Source organism: Otolemur garnettii, unplaced genomic scaffold (genome assembly GCF_000181295.1).
Source record: "Otolemur garnettii isolate 467f Iridium unplaced genomic scaffold, OtoGar3 scaffold00119, whole genome shotgun sequence".
Classification (NCBI taxonomy): Eukaryota; Metazoa; Chordata; class Mammalia; order Primates; family Galagidae; genus Otolemur; species Otolemur garnettii.
In genome coordinates this window covers 5,587,884-5,608,119 of record NW_003852514.1, presented here as the reverse complement: position 1 = coordinate 5,608,119, position 20,236 = coordinate 5,587,884, and the positions used below count along the sequence as shown (strand labels likewise).

General features: G+C 53.8%; 1 protein-coding gene across 12 annotated transcripts in view; it reads left to right on the top strand.

Moving 5' to 3' along the window:
* Positions 1-20,236, top strand: part of CAMK2B (calcium/calmodulin dependent protein kinase II beta) — a 107,051-nt gene that overhangs the window by 38,893 nt on the left and 47,922 nt on the right. For all 12 annotated transcript variants that reach the window (XM_003797575.1, XM_003797570.2, XM_003797571.2 and 9 more), the window contains exon 2: positions 4,001-4,095. In XM_003797575.1, coding sequence (XP_003797623.1) covers positions 4,001-4,095 — 95 coding nt within the window. The remainder of the gene's footprint in view (positions 1-4,000; positions 4,096-20,236) is intronic.

Below are 20,236 nucleotides of genomic sequence, written 5' to 3'. Positions count from 1 at the left end.
CTTCTGCTCTGACTGGGGCCTTGGGCCTCAGCCTGAAGGACTCCTATACATCCACACAGCCTGGAAGTCTTGGTGGTCCTCCTGCTGGGTCACTCCAGGAGTCCCCTCTTCCTGACTCATTCTCTAGAAACCAGCTCAGACCCTCAGACCCTTTTCGTGGCCATGCTCTCTTCTAGCTGGGCTGGACAAGTGCTGAGGCCCAGCAACCCCTTTCCACAGTCAACTGGAGTTGCTTGAAGGTTAGTTCTTGCTCCTGTAACACAGGCCAGATGCTGTGCCTGATACCAGGGTCCAGAGTGTAGGACACTGGCTTGTCTATAGAGAGTATGGTTGCGGGGGGGTGGGGGGTGGGGACAAACAAATAATTAATAACAAAGTGGACCTGAGACACATGCAAGGTGCAATATTCCGAGGAGACTGAGCTGACTTCCTTTGGGAGCTGGGTAAGGGAGGAGCTGTTGGAATTGAGTCTTACAGGATGCGTAGGAGTTTGCCTGTGGCAGTAGGGACAGACTTACAATTCAGACCAAGGATCTTTGTTGGTATTATCTCTCAATGATTATAAATTCTGCCAAGCAGGCACCAGATCCTGAGAGACGATGGCAATGGTGCAACCTTCTTACTTTTGGAGATGTCTGAGACGTTGGGGCCCCTGCCATAGCTTGCATGGCACATACTAAATGTGTTTGTGGCCACTTCTCAAAGCACTGGCACTTCCAGGGGGGACTTCCTATGACAGATTGGCCTCTAGCCAGTGGCAGAGCCATTGGGGGAGGGGAGGAGGCAAAACTGGTTCTGCAGCTACCAGCCTGAGTGGGGGGGAGGGGGGAGGACAGACACCACCAGGAGGAGCCCATTTCAAGGTGGTTCTCTCGGGGGAGAGGTGGGTAAGGTGGACAGATGCCTGGGGTGGGTCTTAGGGATGTATGCCAGGTAGGGCAGAGAGGAGGAGGAGAGTTGGGGGCTCAGAGAATGACCAGGGCTGCAGTGAGGCTGTGGAACGGAAAGGATGAAGTCAGGAGCCGAGGAGCTGGGAACAGGTAGCAGGGGTCATCTTAGGGCCAGTTTCTGCCCTCTCTCTATCAGCCAGCCACCTTCTCCTCTGGGGACATCAAGTTGTCAGGAGTGGAGATCCTGTCTTCTCTTCCCCAGGCTGCCTTCCACCCCATTTGCAGGCCCATGTTATCCTGGGCCTTTCTCGTTGAGTGCCTGCTGGATGCACTGTGCATGCTGCCTTCCCTGTCATGAAGATGGGCAGAGTGGTGCTCCCAACTCCAGACTCATCCGTGCTCCGCCCTAGCCATGCCTTCTGCCTTCTGCCAACAGTCTGTCTTGGCTTTCACTGGCCTGGCCTCTTGCTCTTCTTTTCACTGCCCTGGTCACTGACCGTCCCAGGCCCAGGCTGATGGTGCAGGGGCAATTCCAGAACCTTCTGCAGAGGAGAAAGAAATCTCTGACCCGGGGAAGGGAGAAAAGCCTGCCTGGGGCAGTCCTATGATGTGTCCTTCTGCAATAGGGCTTTTGGTCATTTGTTGTGTGGACACACCTGTGCTGGGAAAAGCTGTGGCTCCCTGCCCTCCACTCCTGTACCTATCCTGGTCTGGACATTCCCTGGGAGCCCGCTGTGCTGGTGGGAAGGGGTATTCCTGCATCCTTGTTGCTCAGGGATGGGCTCACCCTGATATGTACCATACTGCCATCCTTGGCAGCCTGAGTGTTTGAAGTTCCCTCTGAGACACAGCCCTGCACTGTGAGGGCAGGTCCCTGCGCAGGAAAGCCAGGACTCCCCACTCCCTTCAGGGCTTGGCCCAGAACTCTGCATAGAGGTTTGCCAAGCCATGCTGTGGCCACCATGCCCTCTGGGGGTCAGAGCACAACAGATGGCAGCACATGACCCATTTTGGGAAGCTGTCACCTCTCCTGAGCAGGAAGCAAATGCAAGCATGAACGGTAGTCCAGGTTGGCTCTTGCCATTGCCCTGGGAGGCCACCCTGCTCTGCTGTGTGATGGGGGCACTGAGACTCAATGCCATGTCACCCCCTGCAGCCAGAAAGTGATGGAGGAGGATTGAAACCAGCCTAGGCAGGAAGATCACCTGTGGCCTCTGCCTTTGCCACCCAGTCTCCCAGGCCACTTTGACATGTTAAAAACAATAATCCTTTGTTCACATTCTTTTTTAAAATACAAAGGAATATTTTGAGCACATAACCAATGTACATAGTGAAAAATATCAAACAGTAAGAGGACACTGAAAAGGATGTACATCTCTCCCTCATCTCTTAGCCACGCCCAGGCAGCTCTGTCCCCATTCACAGGGTTGACCCTGAAAACTGAAGAAGCAGCTCATCACAGTCATTGATCTTAACAACCCAGGTCATTGAGAAAGTGTTAATTAGAGTTCATGTAATTACTTATTTTTCCCAAGGAATTGTACGTTTTTACAAAGACTTACCTCTAAGAAAGAGTAGAAAAAAGGTGTTCACAATTTAAGACGCTCTCTGTTGCACAGAGCCCTGCCTTGGGCACTCTTGCAGGTTTCTTAGGGGGAGATTCTGCAGGTGGGAGGCCAGGGCACTTTGGGGTACAGAGATGGGGATGAGCCATATGTACTTTAGGCTCGCACCAGCCGGTGTTCTGCTGGTTGTGGGCTTCTATTCGGTCCTCCTGTCTCCCAGCACTGGCCTGAGAGGCCCCTTCTCCCTCCTGTCTGGACTTACACCCTTCCTATAACATTTCCTTACCTCACATGTGCTGGGCTTAACATTCTTAGAACATGATCTGAAATCAAATGACATCAGTGGTGGCGGGAAGTCAATTAAGGCAGGGCCCTCTGGATGGGAAGCAGGCTCCTGCCCCCACCCCTGCTTCCCATCCTCTTTGGGGGCCACATGGGCTCCTCCACTCTGTGGCCCCTGTTCTGTGGCTCCTGGGCAGCACTGGCTTTAGATCAGTGTTTTTTCAACCTTTTTAAAAATCTCATGGCACACTTGAACTTACAGTCAAACTTCCACAGCACACTTACATTATGTTGATCTAAAAAATTAAAGTTTAAAAAAAAGAATATACTTACTATGCTTTGAACTTCTTCTGAAAATAATTAATGATCTTTAAAAATGTTCACAGCACTTCCTCCCTACCAGCTGAAAATCACTGCTCTGGGGACTCCCTGGAGGCTGAGGCGGAGCTCCTCTGTGGGTCAGGGTTTGTGGGCAACATTCAGGGCCTCACTGCCAGCCTGAGTAACTTTAATCCACATTCCCACACTCTTATCCCTTTTGTATCTCTTGAGCTCTGGACCATGATGTGTGCTGGTCAGGCCTCTGCCCCACTGTGCCCTCACCATTCTCTCACAAGTGCTGATACCTCCCGGGGGGTAATGTGTGCATGTTCCCTAGTGGAGGATCTTGGGGACCTTCTCCTCTAGCTTTGCAGTTTAGTGATGCGATGCTTCTTCCTCCCTTCAAAACCTTTAATGATTCCCCATGCCTGTCTGTACCAAGTCCTCATGCGTCTTCCCTTTGGAGCTGGGCCTCTGGGACAAGTCCAGATTTGCTGCCCTCCAAGGAGAATGCTGGAAGTTCTCACACCTTGGTAGAGAGCACTGAGGGAGCATGCTCACAGGCTCCTGGGCATACTCTTGGTCCTGTTGACTCACAAGGATGTGGGCCCAGTGGTCACATAGGAACTGAGGGGTGCCGTGGCCTCCCTCCAGGGGTGGGGCCAATCCTTCTGCCCCTGCCGCCCCCACAGGCCGTGCCATCAGCAGGGCTGTGCCAACTGTTGGGCAGCCCGCCCTGTCCTACTGGTGCCTAATGGGGCCGGCTGCGAGCAGGTTGGAAGGGACACCCCTTTCTTGCACAGATCTCTGAATCACTGGCTGCCTGCCTGAGGCCTAGCCGCTGGCTGGATGCTGAGTGTTTTTGGGGAGATTAATTGGCTTTCTCTCTTTCTCCTTGTCCGTCTCTGTCTCTGTCTCTCTCTATCCCATTTTCCTCCCCAGGGGGGCTTTCTCTGTGGTCCGACGCTGTGTCAAGCTCTGCACCGGCCATGAGTATGCAGCCAAGATCATCAACACCAAGAAGCTGTCGGCTAGAGGTAGGGCCTGGGGAGTGTCCGGCACAGCTGCAGTCGGGCTGCTGCAGGGACTTGGTAGGCTGGGCCCTGTGCACTGGGCCCGGGGGGCCTCCCAGGCTGGTCTGCTGCCTGGCGTACCTGGCCTGTGGCTGTACACACAGAGGGAGCAGGGTTTGTGGAGTGAACACTGTAGTGGGGGGCACAGGAGTGTCAAGCACTTGAGGGCACCTTGGGCCCAGTGGAGCCGGGGGTGGTTGGGGGCGAGTGACCTTTGCACTTTTGCTCTTAGGTTGGCTGTTCACAGAGACTACACTGCCCCAGTCTGTTGGGGTCTCTGCCCCCAGAACAGGATGGGGAGATAGTCAAGGGGGCACACTGCTGTGGTGGTCAGGAAATGTCATTGGCCCTGAGAACTGTGGGCTGGAGAAGAACTTAGTGATTCAAAGGCTTTGGGTGACCAGGTCATGCTGGGTCAGTCCCCAGGTCCAGCTCCCTGACCATGAGGGGCTGTAGGAGGATGACACTGCAGAGGGCTTAGTAGGTACACCAAGGAGTGAGCCTTGGGACAGGGGCATAAGTTCCCAACTGTCCTCCACACATTGAGAGGATCTGGGGTATGCCCCTCCCCTGCAATCCTTCGAAGGCTGGGCATGGGCCACCTGGTGTTGGTCAGAGCTGCTGGCCTCCCTTGGGCCTGGCTTGAGGTGGGGTGAGTGGGCTGGCACTGTTTTAGGGCTTGGGGCAGGAAACTTGTTTTTTCTGTGTCAAGACACAGAATTTATCTGAAGCCAGTGGTGCACAAGGTGTGCCCATGGCTAGTGCTCGTGGCCTGTGCCTGTGGGTCTCCATGGGGGACCCCAACATCCCTGCTTATCATAGACACCACAGAAAGGATATCTGGAAGGCAAAGTAGCCTTTGGGAGAGGGAGCATGTCTGTGTGTGCGTGCTCATATGCACATGTGCATGAGTGTCTCTGCAAGGTGTGTGGCTGTATGTGTTTGTATGAGTGTGTCCCTGATTGGGTTTCCAGAATGAGGCCCTCTGGCCCTTGGGCAGCAGTATTGTGACCAGTGGAGCCTGAGCAGGGTAGTGGAGCTACCTTCCCAGTTTCTGCTTGGGAAGATTCTTAGGTACTCCAGGCGCCTGGAGTGAGGCAGTTGGAGATCCTAGAGGTGGCCCCTGGCCAGGAAGACAGTGGGAAAAGGTGAGGGCCATGTGCTTTGATGAGCACTGGGATATTCAGTCAACCAGGTGGGAGACAGAAGGAGTGGCTTCTACAGTCAGGATTTCAGGAAGGATGCTCACGAAGGCTGTAGGGACCAAGCCACATAGTGAGGGCAAGAAGGAACACCAGCCTGAATGTGTCACATGGGTGGGACCGAGGCCAGTGGGGCACTGGGGACTGAGGGGCCTGGCTGTGGTCCTGGCATCTTTGCTGAGCACACAGACCTCAGAGTAGCTTTCTGCTCTCTTCCAGCTTATACCCTCTGGAAGTCATGGGCCAGTGTGGTTGTATGCAGTAGCCAAGTTGTTCCCCCAGGGGCTGCTGCTGGCCTGAGCTTGAGCACAGGATGGGCAAGCATGGGCCATGTAGCCTGTCATCCTCCAGGCCCAGGGTGCAGCTCTTGTGTGGCTCCCACCTCACAAGGACCTATACACGTCCAATTACCTCACCAATGCCCAAGCCTGCGTGCTGCCTAGCACAGCACACTTACAGCCCCAGCACTGAGGCCTGAAGGGATGCAGCCACAAAGTGATAATACTGTGCTAATGCCAGCATGGAAGTTAGCACATACTGGGTGCTTGCTGCACTCAGGAAGCTTTCACTTTCCCTGACATTCGGTGGTTGGCACTGCTGGTGACGCAGGTGTGAAATGTTCTGTGGGGTGTTGGTGCCACACAGGTAGGGGGGGTCTCTAAGGCAGGAAGAACATGAGCTTCACGTGCCTTGGAGCCTCCCAGGTGTCCTCCTGACCCTTCTCTTATCCTCCTGACCTTTCTGCTGGAACTAGTGGTTGCCATTTCCGCGTTTCGCCCTCATTTGGGTACACTGGTATTTCATCCACTTGCATAACTGAGCCTGTAAGTGGAAACGCCCTCCTAGCACGACCTGCCCCCTATTCAGGGCAACGTTCCGGGTGTGTCTTTGGGATGGACACTCTGTGGTATCCCAAGTGCAGAAAGGCTGCATCTGTCCAGCTTTGCGCTGCTCTTAACGAGGGTAGCCCCAGAACCCTTCATGGGAGAGATGCTTAGTTACATGTGAGTGAATTCAGTTGGGCACAAATGTCGCACCAGTCAATTTAATGTTTAAAGAGCCTGTCTAAATGTATTAGCCTAGGAAGCCAGAATCCATAAAAAGCTTGTGTCCCCTCCTACCTTTCTGACTATACCAGCCACCCCTGAACCTCTTTGGTCCTCAGCAGGGGCCCTAACATGTACTTCCTGAGGGGGTTCATGTGAGACCAGCACCAGGCTGGACCCCTCTCCAGACTCCAGCCCAGCTGGAAGTGCCTGCATACTATTTGGCCTCAGAGAACCACCATGGACTCTTGTCCACAGCCAAAACTACTTGGGCTTTCCCTCCTGCCCTGGACACCACACCCATGCCAGCCAGCCCATTCCAGGCAGCACTATGCTGCTGGCCTCTCCTTGCCTGAGGACCTTGCCTTGGTTTCTCCTTCTACAGCCCCGTGGTGTTGGGAACAGTACTGGATAGTCTGGGGACACCACAGAGGGAGGGTACCTACCACTTCCTTCCCACCCCTTTCATGAGGCAGAATCCTAAGTTCACCTCCCACCTTGGTCTGGGAGCTCTGTCCTGTGCCTCTGCTGTCTTGGACACACTCCCCTGTAGGGACCTTAGTTCTTCTGACCCTCCTCAGGCCTTTTGGGCATCCCTGAGTGAGGGTGCAACTGGAGAGGTGAGGGAGAGCGTCTGGGACCAGCTCTCAGTGCTTTACCACAGGGCCCCTCACCCCCAGGCAAATGCCCAGCTCCAGCCCTGACTGCCAGCTGCCTGACCCTGGCTCAATTCCTTAGCCATGGTGCACCTCAGTTTCCCCAGCCATAAAATGGCGATAAAAATAGTGTCTCCCTCAGAGGAATGTGGTGAGGGCTGCAGGCAGGAGGGCCTTAGGAAGAGCTGGAGGGGGCCATGCCCTCAGGCCCCTGACCTCTTCTCTCCACCTTGTTGTCTCCCTTCCTGCTAGACAGCTGCAACCCAGTTTAGACACTCCTGCAGTTTTCTGTCACTGTGTGGCCTGCCCAACTCGTAAGGCCCAGGGCCTCTCCTCCATGAAGCTAACATGGATCCTCCCAGCAGCAGCCGCCCAACTTGAAACTCCCCTGGCTGTGTCAGTCACTTACAGCTATTTCTCAATTGGCTATGTGTTTTTGGGGGGGACAGATGTAGCTGGTTCCTCTGACCATCTCTGAGCCCAGAGCCCGTGAATATGTGGATGAAGGCACCACCCTCCTATCTGGCCTGCTTTCTCCCTGACATGAGGTGGGCTGTGCTGCAGTGGTCACCCTGCTGTTCTGGGAGGTGAGAAGGTCATCAGTCCTGGAGCCTGGAGGGGTGATCTAGCAGCCTGCCCCACCCCTGCCCACATTTCCCCCCTTACATGAGGCTGGTGCCAGTGTGGGAGGCCTTACCTCTCCTCAGGTATCTCCACCCTTGTGCATAGCCAATAGTGTGTGTCTGTCCAGAGCCAAGGAGGCAGCCTTTGTCCCTTAAGACTCCTGGTGACAAGAACCACCAGGTAGCATGTGGCTACAGGGAGAAAGGAGCTGACACCAGACAAAGGAAAACTCAGGCTGCCCAGCAAGTGACCACCAGGCTGCTGCTGAATCACACCAGCTCACACCAAAGGCTGTAGCAGTTAAATTTTTTAAATTTAATACTTTGTTAAATAGAAGAGTGTGAAACATTCAAAGTCTGTGAATGTACTGAATAATTAGAGATTATTAAACTACTGTTAACAAAGGCAGTTAGAGGAAAATTAATTAACTGGGTATAAAGAGATTATTAAGCACACAAGTCTAGTTGTTATCTATACCCAAGTTCATTGTCAACACTGAATGGCTATCATTTTGGGGGGTTGTTTATTGTGCCTTTTTTTGGACACACTCTGTGTGGAAATGAGCAGAGGGCTGACCCTGGTTAGTTGGCCCATGTGGGGGAGATTAGCGGGGAGGGGACCTGGCCCTGGAATGGACTCCTGGCTCAGCTGGGACCTGTGTATGTTACATCAGTGGCACTCACCTCTGCCTCTGCAAACCTCCAAGGTCAGTGTGGGCTCCCAGTTTACAGAGGGGGAAAGTGAGTCTGAGAGATGCTCAGGGGCCCACAGATGTTAGTTAGCAAAGCCTGGATGTGGGGAGCTCTAGCTTTCACCTGTCTGGGGTGGGGTGAGGGTTGGGACAGTGTGGGGCTCTGGTGGGGCTCACCTCACAGGTGAGCGGTTCACTTTACAGATAGGTGGGCCTGACCTGTCCCCAGTTCCCTTTCCAGGGCACCCTGCCTCCTGGGACTTGTCTTGGAGGGCAGCCCCTGCCCAAAGATGTGATGTCTGGATGTGTCTGGGTCTTTGAGGCTGGGCATGTATCCAGGGTGGGAAGAGCAGCCAAAGAGGGGTTAGGGTCTACACCTCTAGTCTGTAGTTGCCTGGGACCTCTATACAACAGGCCCAGGTGGGGGACTCTCATCTCAGGCTTTCCTGCTGCAGCCAACCCTAAGGCTTTATGTGGGCACCCATGACCCACAGCCAGACAAGTAACCCCTACTCAGGGGATGACAAGTACCTAGTTGGCAGAAACCATGGAACTGGGTTAACAGAGGACAAGGCGCTGACCGCATTGCAGGGGCCTGGAGAACATGCCTGCAGCATCTCTTTCCCCTTCTCTCCCAGCCTGGGACCCCCTCCTCCTGCCCCAAGCCTGGAGACCCTTCCCTTCCCCAGCCTTGGGTCCCTCTCCCCTCCTCAACTGGGCATTTCTTCCCTTCCCCTGAGGACCCCCTCCCCTCTTCTCTTTTGGAAACTCTCTCCTCTCCTCATCCTCAAGACCCCTTTCTCTCTCCCCTGCTAGCTCAGCGACCTCTTCTCCTTTCCTCCCTTTCCAGCCCCTAGCCTGAGGGAACTGCTTTAGGGCTTGGATCCCGGATCAACTTTGGTCACCTTCCCCCTCAACTTTGCTCCCTCAGGGACAGAGGGTGGGCGGTGGGGGACCTCCCTCTAGGAATAGCCCCCTCACAACCCTAGGGTCAGGCTTTAATGGGACATTGACTAGTCTCTGCCAGGTTCTGTTGCCAGGACTTGGGTTTGGGGGGGGGGGCGGGGCTGTGCAGGTGCAGAGGGAGTTGGAACGGGAGGGCCTCCTGAGGATGAGGCAGGGTGACCACCAAGAAGTGATGAGAAAACCAGGCTGGGGCTGCCAGATTTGGCAAATAAAACTGATTGCCAGATAAACAGTGAAAAAGTTGAAGACATTTATACTGAAAATTATTCATTATTCATCTGAAATTGGGACATAATTATACTAAAAAAAATTTTATCCTTTGTTTGAAATACAAATTTCACTGGGCACCCTGTGTTTTATCTGGCAGTGCTAAACCAGGTGGCTGAGAGAACAGGTTTTGTAATTAGTTTGTACACTGAATGAGCTTAGTCAAAGGCTTCTGTAAGAGCCCGGAGGATTAGACCCAGGCTGTGTGAGGGTCCTGGCTCTTAGTGGCCTCCCCTGCAAAGTGGAGTAAGTGGCTTCATGGCTGTCTGCTTGCTGGCCCTCGGGTGTGGCCCCAGTGTGGAGGGCTATTGGCTTGGGGCCAGCACAGGTTCCTGACCCCACTGAGCTGTGTGCAAAAGCAGTGCCCACTCTACTGGTGTGAGGAGGGCCAGCAGGGGTGAGGGAGGAGTGAGCCCCTGAGCAAGAAGGGGAGGAGATGAACCACTGAGCAGGGGTGGAGGGGAGGAGCACTTGAGCAGGGGTGGAGGGGAGGGGAGGAGCCCCTGAGCAGGGAGGGAAGAGGAGAGGAGGAGCCCTTGAACAGGGGTCTGGGGACAGGGGTGGGCTGGCCTTTGGCTATCAGGGAGGATGCCTCTGTGAACTTGAGGTCCTCTTGGGCTCATTTCATGGGCCAGTCCTATGTACAAGGAACTTTGGGGTTTCTGGGGTGCCCCTCACCTTCTTTCAGGGCTGGAGTTGAGCCATATCAGCTTGCTGGTAGCAGAAAAGGCTTCTGACAGGGGGAGGAAGTGAGGACTGGATTCTGGGCCATGGCTGCCTGTCCCTTCCTGCCTCAGTCCCTTTTCTGTAAAAAGGATGGAAAATTGACCCCAATGCTACCTGGTTCTTCTAGCACTGACTTTCCCCAAATCTGGAGGGATCCTTACTGCCATGCCCTGCCTGCTGTAGGAGGAAAGGGAGGGTCAGAGGGGCTGGCCAAACCCAAGGCCTATAGGTCCAAAGTTTGAGGACTTGGTTCTGCCGGTGTGTTCCTGCTGCTGCCAGCCCTGCCAGCCTGTGTCCTGACTTTAGGCCCAGCATGGGCCCCTACCTCAGGCCTCCTGCTCTCCCTCTCTGAGCTCAGAGCTATGGTGGCTTAATGAAGGGGAAAAAAAGAGTATTAGAAAGTTCCAGGGGTGGAGGCCAGTGATTGCAGGTGAAGGCAGGGGCAGGTGGGAGATGAGGTGAATGTGCAGGTCCCCCAGGACTATGTGGGGCTGAGACCTGAGACAGGGCAATGCTGTGGTCTCTGCCACACTGGTAGCTGATGGTGGAAAAGTCTGGGGAGCTAGAGATTCAGGGTGAAACAAGTGAGGAGGCCTCCCTGGAGAACTAGAGGTGCTGGGGGCCTGCATGGGAATCTCCCTGTCAGGCAGCCACTGTCCCTTTTCCCCAGGGCCATAGGTGCTCTCAAGGTCATGATGTTTCTGATATCTGCACATTGATGGGGGAGCCCCAATCCCAGGCGTGGTGAAGTGATTAGTGCTGCCAACTGGGATCCTCTGATGGGACACTAAAAACCCAACAGCCCCAGGCCAGACAGTCCTGCTAAAAATTTATCATCTAAGTCATCTCTCATGAAGACAGAGGCACAGCCACCTTCTCCTGGCCCTGTGGGAGTTGAGAGTCGAGGCACTGGTGGCATGTGGGCTGCGGCAATGGCTGGTAAGAGTTCAGGCTGTCCTGTGCAGCAGGGACTCCTGGGCTGAGAGGCTGTGACAGAGGTTCAGGCCTGGGCCTTTCTAGCACCATAGAAGGTCATGGAGGGTTTAGTGAGGTTAGAGAGAACAGTGGCTGAGGGGTGAGGGTCTGCCTCTCACCTGTTGGAAGAGGGTAGGAATGTGAAGATGCTTACGTCTGGGGGCATTCTGGAAAGGACCAGTTAGTGTGCTGGGCTGCTGGACATGTGGCCTCTGTTGTGTGGTCGTCTCTGTTGTTTTTGCTCAATCCCTATAAAACTGTGGATATGCTTACTCTGGGCCATGCTCCCTGGCCTCAGACTGCAGGCTGGGTTGGGACCCCTGGCATCCAGTCAGAACTGCATGGGAATGTCCAGGCAGCTGTCTGGTCTCTGGAAAGGACAAGAAGGATGTGGTGGGCAGAGTGGGAGGCAGAGGAGGAGGCTGGGTAGAAGGCCACAGTGGTCAGGGGTGTAGCCCTGGGAGGAAGGAACCCCATGTGGCCAGTGCCTGGCTTTATGGAATCTAGGCCTTGTCTTTGTGAGTAGAACCCTGGCATAGTGCCTCTTACACCCTCAGGGGCCTACCTAGCCTAAGCCCAGAAAGTGTGCAATTCGTGCTCAATTCCATGAGCATGTTCAGGGTCACGGTGCTGAGCCAACAGCACAGAGCTGTAGTATTATATCTGTCCTAGGAAAAAGCCATGATGGTGTCTGGACAGGTGGGCTCTGATGGGATGTGTGTGCTTGAGGAGACTCTACCCCAGGTGGAGGGTTTATTGCACCAAGGCCAGAAGAGGACACAGCAACTAGCTCCTCCTGTCACCATGCCCTGCCAGTCTGGAGAGTGTATTATTCCCACTTCACAGTTGACAAAACTGAAGACTCAAGAGTCTTTGTTTAAATCATGTCCTGTTTACCCCATTTGTGAGGATGGGAGTCCTGCCCAGGGGTTATGAGGATGACGGAACACACAACACCCTGGATAAGACAGGTTGTCACAGATACTCAGAGCCCAGGGAGAAGGGCTGTGCCCTTGGGAACATAGTGGACAAGCAGGCATTGGGAGGCATTCTTTGTAGTAACAAGAGGGTGCAGTGGCCTCTAGTACCCACCAGAGGAAGTTTTAGCTGGCCTGAGTAATTTCGTGGGTTGGCAGAGTACTGCAGCCTGCTACTCAGGAATGAACAGGAGCTGCACCTGGTCTGGGCGTTGAGGAAGCTTGCTGGCAGGGGCTTATTCATGGGAGCAGGGTTGGAAGGGGACATGTGGTTAGGCCACTCAAGGTCTTCCGGATTTCACTGCATGTCAAGGTAACACATAATATTGTTCTTAATTTTAGTCTTTACACCACAGCCCTGCATAAAATACCACAGCTTGGCAGTGATGGAGTGGGAATTCCAAGCCACATCTCTGTTTCAAAGCTGTGATGCCTCTACATGGTAGAGGATAGCTCTAGGGACCTACCCCCGACATTGTAGCCCCCACCCTACCCAAGTCCCCCAGAATGGTAGAACTCATCCCAGTGTGGTTGTCAAAGAGCTCTGAGGCCCCCAGCTGTGCCATGGATGACATACTTGTGCAGAGAGACAGGATGTACCAAAATGGGTTGCCAGGGTCCCCAAAAACCCTGACAGCAAGGTGGCAGGCAGCTGCAGGACACACACACAGACAGCTCTTGTGGGGCAGTATAGCTGCTGGCTGGTGCTAGAGGGTTAATTGCTGGTTGCTGTGTTGCCTCTTAAAAACAAAACACGCACAGAAAGCCAAAGAGAGAGCTGCCTCTTTTCATCTTCATTGTGTGTGGGGAGGGCTTTCTCAGGCACCCTGGTGCTGGTGCTGAGTAGGATGGGGGCACTGGCCCCTCCATTGCCTCACCCCCTGCGATGCTGTCTTTTCCAGCAGACTCTCCTGAAGGCAGAGGATCCTGACCTAGGCCCCAGGCTTCAGGGGAGGGCAGTTTTCAACTCAGATCTACCATTTGGGTGCCAGGCACCCCACCTGCCATCCCCACCTGATATCCCCAGAAAGAGGGCAGGCTCACATTAGACACAGTCAGGAAGAGGTGCCCGCTCCATCCTCCCTTGGGCATGGGGCTCTGGCAGCTGCTGACATCCCACAAGAAAGAAGATGGGGAGGTGGCTAGGGGCTCTTTGAAGTGCAGCCTGCTCTGGGGATACAGGCCCCCCCCATGGGGTCCAGCTCCACTGCTACCCAGCCCTGTGCCCATGCCTCTGTCTGAAAGTTGGGGGTGTTGTGAGTGGTCGCAGGCCTGCCTAGAGCTGGTGGTCAGCAGACAGAGCCATCACCCTGAGTGGACATGTAGGACTCTTTGTTCATTCTCTAAAAGCAATTATCATTTTAGGAGGAACAGCTGAGATCTGCCCACCACCTTCTTTTGTCCCCTAAACTGGTCTGCACCCTAAGACTGCATGGCCCCAAGCTGGCTCTGGGGTCCAAGCTGACTCTGAGGTCTGAGCTGGTTTTGGTTGTTTTGTTTTGTTTTGTTTTGTTGAGACAGAGTCTCACTATGTTGCCCTTGGTAGAGTGCCCTGGTGTCACAGCTCACACAAACTCAAACTCTTGGGCTTAAGCAATTCTTTTGCCTCAGCCTCCCAAGTAGCTGGGACTACAGGCACCAGTCATAATGCCCAGCTATTTTTTTGTTGTAGTTGTTTAGCAGGCCCAGGCAGAGTTCGAACCCAGCAGCCCCGGTGTATGTGGCTGCTGCCCTAACCACCGAGCATGAGCTGGTTTTATTCTTCAGTTGTCCAGGCAGAGAGTCAAAGGAGAGGCGCTACCAGAACCCCTTGTCTAGAAGCCACCCCTTGCCCCCACTGCCTGCCAAGGTCAGAGCCACCAGGGGACTGGCCAACAGCCCAGGTTGGCAAGTGCCAGTGCTGAGACTTGAATTCTGCCCACCATCACTGCTCCTACCCCACACCCAGTCCACACTTCTCCTGGGACATCAAGAGTCATCACTGCATCTGCAGGTGCCTGCCAGGACAGTCAAACAGGAGGAAAGGCCAGGTTCCACTGGCTTTATGAGGAGGTCCAAACATCCCATTGGGGTGTGGCCCGGGAGCTCAGTGCCACAGGGCTGACTGCCTGGCTCCTGGCACGCTTAGGAGCATGAAAGCTTACATGAGTTTAAGCTTGCAGTGAACTGGGATGCCTGGGTTAAATGTTGTCTCAGTATATGCCCAGCTGGGGTTTAGTGTGGCCATCGGTAAGCCTTCTAATTCTAGAAAGCTCTCTCATGCTGTCCGATGATGTAGACAGCTGAGATAGTCAGTGAGGGTCACCTGGGTCTTGCCCACGTGGTGAAAGAGCAAGGAATGGGGCCTTAGCCCCCACCAGAGTCCCAAGCAGAGCGTCAGACAGACGTATGCCCAGCTTCCTCCCAGCTTCTGGGCCTGACAATCCCAGAGGCTCTGGAACCAGCATGGGGATAAGAGGATCCTCCTCTCCCCTGCCCCTAGTGCCCCACAGTGTCCTCCTGGGGGTGACAACCCTGCTGTTTCTCCTGGCAGCTGGCGGGGGGCCTGGCACCCACCCACGCCCTCCTGTCCCTCTCTCTGGCTCCTCCTGCTCACCACCCACACCCTCCCCTGCTGTGAGTCACCCGCTGCCAGAGAGTAGGGTGCAGGCAGGGTAGGGGATGTTGTTCAGGGCCTGGGCAGGCAGAGGAGCCTCAGCCAGCCTGGCCCCTGGCTCCCTCGTGGTGCTGGAGAAAGGAAGGGACAATGATGGGGGATGACAGCAGAGATCTAATAGTGCATCCCTTATTCTGCCCTGTTAGTTCCTCCTCCCAGGGAGTACACTGGCTGTACCATCACCTCAGGTGCCATCCACAGGGATGTGGGGGTCCCCAGAGTCGTGAGTGGTGCATCTGTGGGGTGTTGAAGGAGAGCTGGCCTTCCTGCCCCTGGACCTCTGATTAGGCCTTTCAGACCCAGCAGCTTTGTACCCCATCTGTGTCCTGATTTCCTTGTCTCTGGCTTATGCCTCTCTGCAGTGCAGCAGGGTCAGCACAAGTGTCCCCCACTTCTGCCAGCTGCTTCTCCCCCAAACCTCTGCAGGGTTCTTTTTGTTCTTAGCTCAGGGGACTCCACCTAAGGATGGCTCTACCAGGGGTCCTATAGCACCTGAATGAGGGAGTGCTGGTTTGCGGTCTCTCCCTTGCCACTCCTGGTCTCTCAGGGAGTTTTTGGAATTAAATGGGTTAATGACTATAATGCACAGAACAGACGGTGCCTGGCATGTGGCAGGTGCTCCAGGATGGATCACATGGCATGTGCCTGTGTCCCAGCCCCATCTCCTCATGCACTTAGCTGTGGACACCTTGGGGCAGCTCCTGCCCCATCATCTTCATGGTGGTGGGTGCCAGCTGCCAGCCCACCAACACAGTGACAGCCCAGAGGAGTCCCACCCCTGCCCAGCCCCTAGAAGCTCCACACCTAAAGGGGGCCTGAGGGTCTGGGAATGGCTGTTCTTGGGGGGCTCTGTGGTCCCTGCTCCTAAAAGTTTAGGCATTGGTTAATGTGATGTCTAGGTAAGCATAAGAGGCATTGTCCCTCCGCACAATTGTGAGTGGCCTGCTTTGGTCAGGCTTCTGCAGGTGGGTGTCTCAGACTGGCTGGGATCTTGCTGCATTTTGGAGAAGGCTGTGGGGTGATGGAGGAGGGAGACTTTGTCCCCAGCAAGCCCTCCTTGTGCTGGCATGCGGCTGTCTCCCTTCCCTGTGAGGGTGGCCATGCTGCCCCACAGCCAGCATCTGTAGGGTGCAAATAGCAGGTTCTGCAGTGAGCGGTGACAGACGCCGCCCACCAGCCCAGAGAGCAGCAGGGAACACAGACTAAGTGGCATCATCCCAGAGAACCCCTGTGCTTCAGAGGGAGGCCTTGGCTTCAAGTCCTAGCTCAGCTGTCCACCCTCCTGTGCACTGGGAGGTGCCTTTCCCATCCTTGGATGTGCTCTGGGGCTGCTGATAAGCCTGCCAAATTAGCCCAGCATGTGTGTGCTAGGCTCGGCTGGGACCACATCTCTTCCCATGTCCCTCATTGACCCCCAAGCTCACTTGTGCTCCACACATCCTGCTGACCTCGGGAGGCACCCAGGGTACAGGTCTGGCAGGGTGGACAGCTTGGCAGGCCAGGATTCTGCATGGAGATTGCAGCCAAATCACTTAGAAAAGCTTCCAGGCCTCAGCATTCCCCGAGGGATGGAATCCGGAGGATGCAGTGCTATCATTAGACTGCAAGCAAACGGGTGGATAATTGCAGGTTCCAGTTTAGCCTGATCTCTTAGAGTACAATTGTTTGGGGTTTTTTTTTAATTTGTTTTTTTTTTTGATAAATGATTTTATGGGTTATAAATGAATGCTGTATTTTATCTGTGGGATGTTTCTCTGGTAGGAGAAATAAATGGCTATGGTTTTGCCAGCATCTCTCTGAGCCAGCCCCTTTGGAGAGCAGGTGTGTAAATGCGTAGACACATGTGCGTGTGTGTGTAGGATTGCTTCCAGATTAAATGAGCCAACCATCTTCTGGCTTAAATATAAGCCCACATACATATGCCCTTGTCTCTCTGTTTAGGGTGCAGATTCTTAAGATCCCCCAAGCATTTAGGAGGTGGTTGAACTCATAAGCTCTCTATTGGCTCGGCACCTGTGGCTCAAGAGGCTAAGGCGCCAGCCACATACACCTGAGCTGGCGGGTTCAAATCCAGCCCTGGCCCGCCAAACAACAATGATGGCTGCAACCAAAAAAAAAAAAAAAATAGCTGGGCGTTGTGGCGGGTGCCTGTAGTTCCAACTACTTGGGAGGCTGAGGCAAGAGACTCGCTTGAGCCCAGGAGTTGGAGGTTGCTGTGAGCTGTGATGCTACGGCACTCTACCCAGGGTGACAGCTTGAGGCTCTGTCTCAAAAAAAAAAAAAAAGCTCTCTATCCAGGATTCACATTGGAGGGGGGGATGGTGAGAAGTGAGTTTTGCCAGCATGAGGAGACAAACTCCTACTTATTCTGCAAAACCCCAGTCAAGCATTACCCCTTGAGTCTCTTGCAGGCAGAATCAGGGCCTCAGGATACTTTGCTTATCTCTCTGTTATAACAAGGGGCTCATGCATAGTATCACTGCTGTCATCAGCTCCTTGCAGCTCAGGGCCTGTCTCCGCCTGGAGTACCAGGGCCTCAGTCAATATTAGCAATGGTTCTGGTGAAAGAAGAAAGGCAGGGCAGAACAGCAGAGGGGTCTGCCCTTCATAGAGTGGGGTACCCTGGAGATTGAGAGAAACTTGGCCTGTGTCTTCACTCTCTGGTCCCTGCCTTCTGTCCCACATCTTATTTCAGAGGTTGTCCCCCAGGGAAACTCAGTGTGGAAGGGAACTGTAGTCCCAGGAGCCAGTGCACATGGGAGGTGATGTGAGGAGGGGCCTAACAATGACAGGGGAGGAGGGCTAATGCCTTGTGGGGAGTTGATGGGTCACTGGCCCTGTTGGGCAGGTTCTAGGAATTTACTTGTCATTGGTTACACTAGCCACAGAGATGTGACATCTGTCCTGCAACGTGTATCAGTACTTCCCACTGAAACGTTAACCAAATAGACGTCCCTGCTGGCTATAGGACATGGCAGTAAGGATGATCTCAGGCTTGGGTGACCAGAGCACCCTAACCCCAGGCACCTCAGAGAACCCAGACACAGCCCTGGGGCTGGATCAAGGCTGGCCTGAGCGTCTGTCTTTACAGGCCCCATGCCTGGTGACCCCACCTGGTGGGTGAGCTGGCCAGGACATCACTATAGTGTACACAGCCACTCAAGAGGAATCTTGGGACTTCCCTCAGAAGGAGGTTTTAGGCTGGGATCTCAGGTGTGCTGAGGGGCTCTGAGTGGGAGGTCCACCTGAGGCAGACACCTCTTGCTGCAGGCCTGCTGGAGTCTGGTCCTGCTCAGTGGCCACTGTCTGGTCCCCTGAGTCCAGCAAGTTCCTCAGGGGCCAGAGCCCCCTAGAATGAGGCCAGAGGGCAGGGATAGGCAGTTGTGGCCACTCAGGCCACTGTCTGATGCAGGGAACAGGAGAGAGCTGGGGGTCCTTCCAGGTTCCACTGTACCACTTAGGGCTAGCACACATTTCTTATGAACTAGATTGGGTTAAATTTGACTTAATTATCCTTGTTCATGACAAGTGGTTTGTGATGTTAATTTGGAATGCAGGAATTATGTCCCTGACTTGGTAGGAAGAAAATCACAGGGTGTCCACCGAGTTAGGAACTGGATTATTCCTCCATCCCCCACCCCCAGCCACGGTCCCTCCCAAGATGGGGCCAGCCAAGGCAGGGCAGAGACTGCCGCTTCTTCCTACCCCCTCCCTCTTATGGCTTAGATTTTCTTTTTTGGTCTGATGTTTTAAAATTTAAGGGCAAATGTGACCATAGCAGATTTTAGGAACATCCTGATCACTCTGAATCAGTGGCTTGCACACTGGAGACAGGATCAAAATCTTTTTTTTAAAACTGTATTTTGCCAAATTATAAAAATAACACATGATCACTGTTAAAATTGAGGAGGGGGAAGGTCACAAAGAATAAAACAAAATTACCCACAACTCTGCCACCCAGAGTGAAGCCCTGTTAACATCTGTGCCATGTTGTGTCTGGGTGTTGCCAGCTTTGACTTTGTGCCTTGGTTTATAGTTTCAAAGAAGCTCCCTGAGTACCCCTTCCTCCCAGAAGCTGCTGGGAGGAGATGGCTGAGGTGCTGCTGTGGGTGTTACAGAAAAGGGAACCACCAGTGACCTGCATGGCCGTGCCAGCCCTGGGCAGCCAGGTTCTCAATCTTGGCTCCATACCATTAACTAATTTCCCTAAATACACACTCAGGAGTAGATATGATCTCATGGCTTGGGGCTCTGATCTCAGAGACGTTTCAGTAATAAAACACAGCCTCCCAGGAAAATGGGTTCACAATTGCATTTTTCTCTTGATTTTTATTTATTTAACTATAATCAAGCAGTTTTTCCAAAGAAAACTATCTACCCTGGTCTGCCAACCTCACCATCTTGGGTTATCCCTCCCCTCAGCCTGGCTTCAGTTGTGTGGTGTGATCTGGGATTGGGTCCTGCCCTGGGGACAGGTGAGCTGCCAGCTTTGTTGGGCAAGTTGGAAGTGTGGAAGGTAGAGTGGAGAGATGAGCGTGGTGTCTGCACAAGGTTTACTGAACCTGATAGCTGCATTAGGATTATGTAAGAGATGTCTGGTTACTATCGGCTCTCAAATGCTTCAGAAAAAAACAAGTACATGTATGTGGAAGGAGAGGGGAGATTGTACCAAATAGCTACACATGATACTCTGTGCTGTTCTTGCAATGCTTCTTTAAGTTTAAAGAATATTCAGAATATTAATAGACACTGCGAAAGAAAAAAATAGCCTGTGAACTCACCACCCCGCCCTTGAAACCCTCCCAACTCCACCCTGCAGAAGGAACAGAGAGTGGGGATGTTGCAATGGTCGGTCCCCTGATTTCCACTAGAGGCCTGGGCCTCGTATGTACAGACCCCTCATGTCCAATGTTACCTGTTTTTTAGCTTCATACAGATGAAAAAATGGAAGCCACGCCTTGTGTGTTCTGTTGTGATTATGTTTGATTTATCCGTTCTAATGTTGACAGCCCCCTGGGCTGTGTCCAGCCTCTGCCATCATGAATAGCTCCCTGCCTCAGCAATCATGTCAGGGGTGTGCTTCGGAAGGCAGCCCCGCGCTTGCTGAGTTGGGAGTGCAGGTGAACGAGCAAGGATGCTGGGCTTCTGGCAGCACAGCAGGACAGGGTCTGACTCCTTCTGTCCCACGTGGAGGCTCTGCTGGGTCCCTTTGGATTCTTCCCATGGGTGCCAGGCTGCTGAAGCAAGGCAGAGGGGAGCCAGTGAGCATGGCAGGGAGAGATCAGCCTCTGCTGGAGGCTAGAATGCTTGTCCTTGGGG